Source organism: Fulmarus glacialis, unplaced genomic scaffold (genome assembly GCF_000690835.1).
Source record: "Fulmarus glacialis isolate BGI_N327 unplaced genomic scaffold, ASM69083v1 scaffold41495, whole genome shotgun sequence".
Lineage (NCBI taxonomy): Eukaryota > Metazoa > Chordata > Aves > Procellariiformes > Procellariidae > Fulmarus > Fulmarus glacialis.
The window spans coordinates 2,102-3,531 of record NW_009215709.1 but is presented as its reverse complement, the minus strand read 5'-3'; the positions used below and the strand labels follow the sequence as shown (position 1 = coordinate 3,531).

The window sequence follows — 1,430 nt, the reverse complement described above, 5'->3', positions numbered from 1 at the left end:
GGCCACGAGCGTCCCGGCTCTTCACGTCCACCCCGTACTGTGCGGGAGAGAAAGCAGCTGGTCAGTGGCACCCAGGTGCCACAAGGCCCGTGGGCACGGGGCTGGTGCAGCAAGAGCACCAGCAGAGGCAAGGGGCTCTGTGGCACTGGGGCGGGCAGGGAGAGGGAGATGGGAGAATGGGTAGGGCAGTGCCAGCGGGCACGTGGGAGAACCCGTGGGAGGGGGACGGACGAGAGGTGTCCCAAGACCTGGGAGCAGGGAAGTGCTGCAGCGGGGAAGCACCGGGAGAGGGCCAGAAGCACCACAGTGGAGGCTGCGGGGTCCTGCCTTACCCAGATGAGCAGCTGCGTGAAGACTACGTTGGCCATGGCGCAGGAGAGATGCAGTGCTGTGCGCCCATCTCCATCCCCGTAGGTCTCATTCACTTCCTCCTTGGTGCCATGGGCCAGGAGCGTCACCACGAGGCGCAGGTCATCCTCTACCACAGCCCGCAGCAGCTGCTGCCCCAGCGGGATGTCCGATTGGGGCAGCGGAGCCAGGAAGAGCTTCTGCTCATACTTGGCCCGGATCCAGCGCTCCTTCTCCTCCCTGCCAGATGGGACAGTGTCACTGTCACAGGTGGGCCAACCTGCCTGAGCCCCATGTGCAAAGGGGCATGCGTACCAGCGCTGCCACCCTGAACGCATCCCGTGTTAGCAGTGCATGTTTGCCACACACAGGCATCCCTTGCATAGCCCCTGCTGCAGACACCTCCCCTGCTGTGCCCCCCGCGCACACGGCTGTCACTGGGGCTCTGTCACACTGCCCCGGACACATGCCCAACACGTGCTTGTCTCACTGCGCCTCCTTATAGCTCCCTACGTACACTCTGCGCTTACGTCCATGCATGTACAGCAGCAGTGTCCCACACCCAGACCCCACACCTGTCACTGCAAAGGGACACCCGCACCTCCATGCTAGTGCCCCTGCACACTCTCCTGCATGCCCGTTACGTGGCAGTGCGGGGACCGTCTCTGTCCCGTGCTTGTGTGCGGGCCATGGCCAGCGGCAAGAAAAGGTTAGCTGCTGCACACGACAGCCCAGTGCCATGGGAGGCACGTTATCACTGCTGCCGTCTCGCCTGGTGCCAACAAAGGCTGCGGCAGGGTCCCGCCGCCTGGGGCTGCGGGGCCGGGCGGATCGATGTGTGCCGTGCCGCCGCTATCTGCTGCCATTCTATCCATCTGCATCTGGCGGGCGGCCATCAATGCCCCGCGCGGAGCATGCTCACTCCCGCCGCCCCCTGACCCGCTCTTATCCGTTGATAAGCCGCAGAATGGGCTCTTGTTGGGATGAGTGACAGGAGAGTCGCTCCGATAGGGATAGACAAGGGCCTGAAAGGGACGCACCCTTGAGACCTGAACGACGCTGCCCAGCCGTCTCTGTTAAAC

General features: G+C 64.0%; 1 protein-coding gene across 1 annotated transcript in view; it reads right to left on the bottom strand.

The window, feature by feature from the left end:
- Positions 1-6: 6 nt before the first annotated feature.
- The window catches only part of LOC104077707 (arf-GAP with GTPase, ANK repeat and PH domain-containing protein 3-like), a gene marked incomplete at both ends in the record, with an annotated part of 2,999 nt that continues 1,575 nt past the window's right edge, over positions 7-1,430 (bottom strand). Inside the window, 2 exons of the mRNA XM_009579023.1 lie at positions 7-37; positions 333-588. Coding sequence (XP_009577318.1) covers positions 7-37; positions 333-588 — 287 coding nt within the window. The remainder of the gene's footprint in view (positions 38-332; positions 589-1,430) is intronic.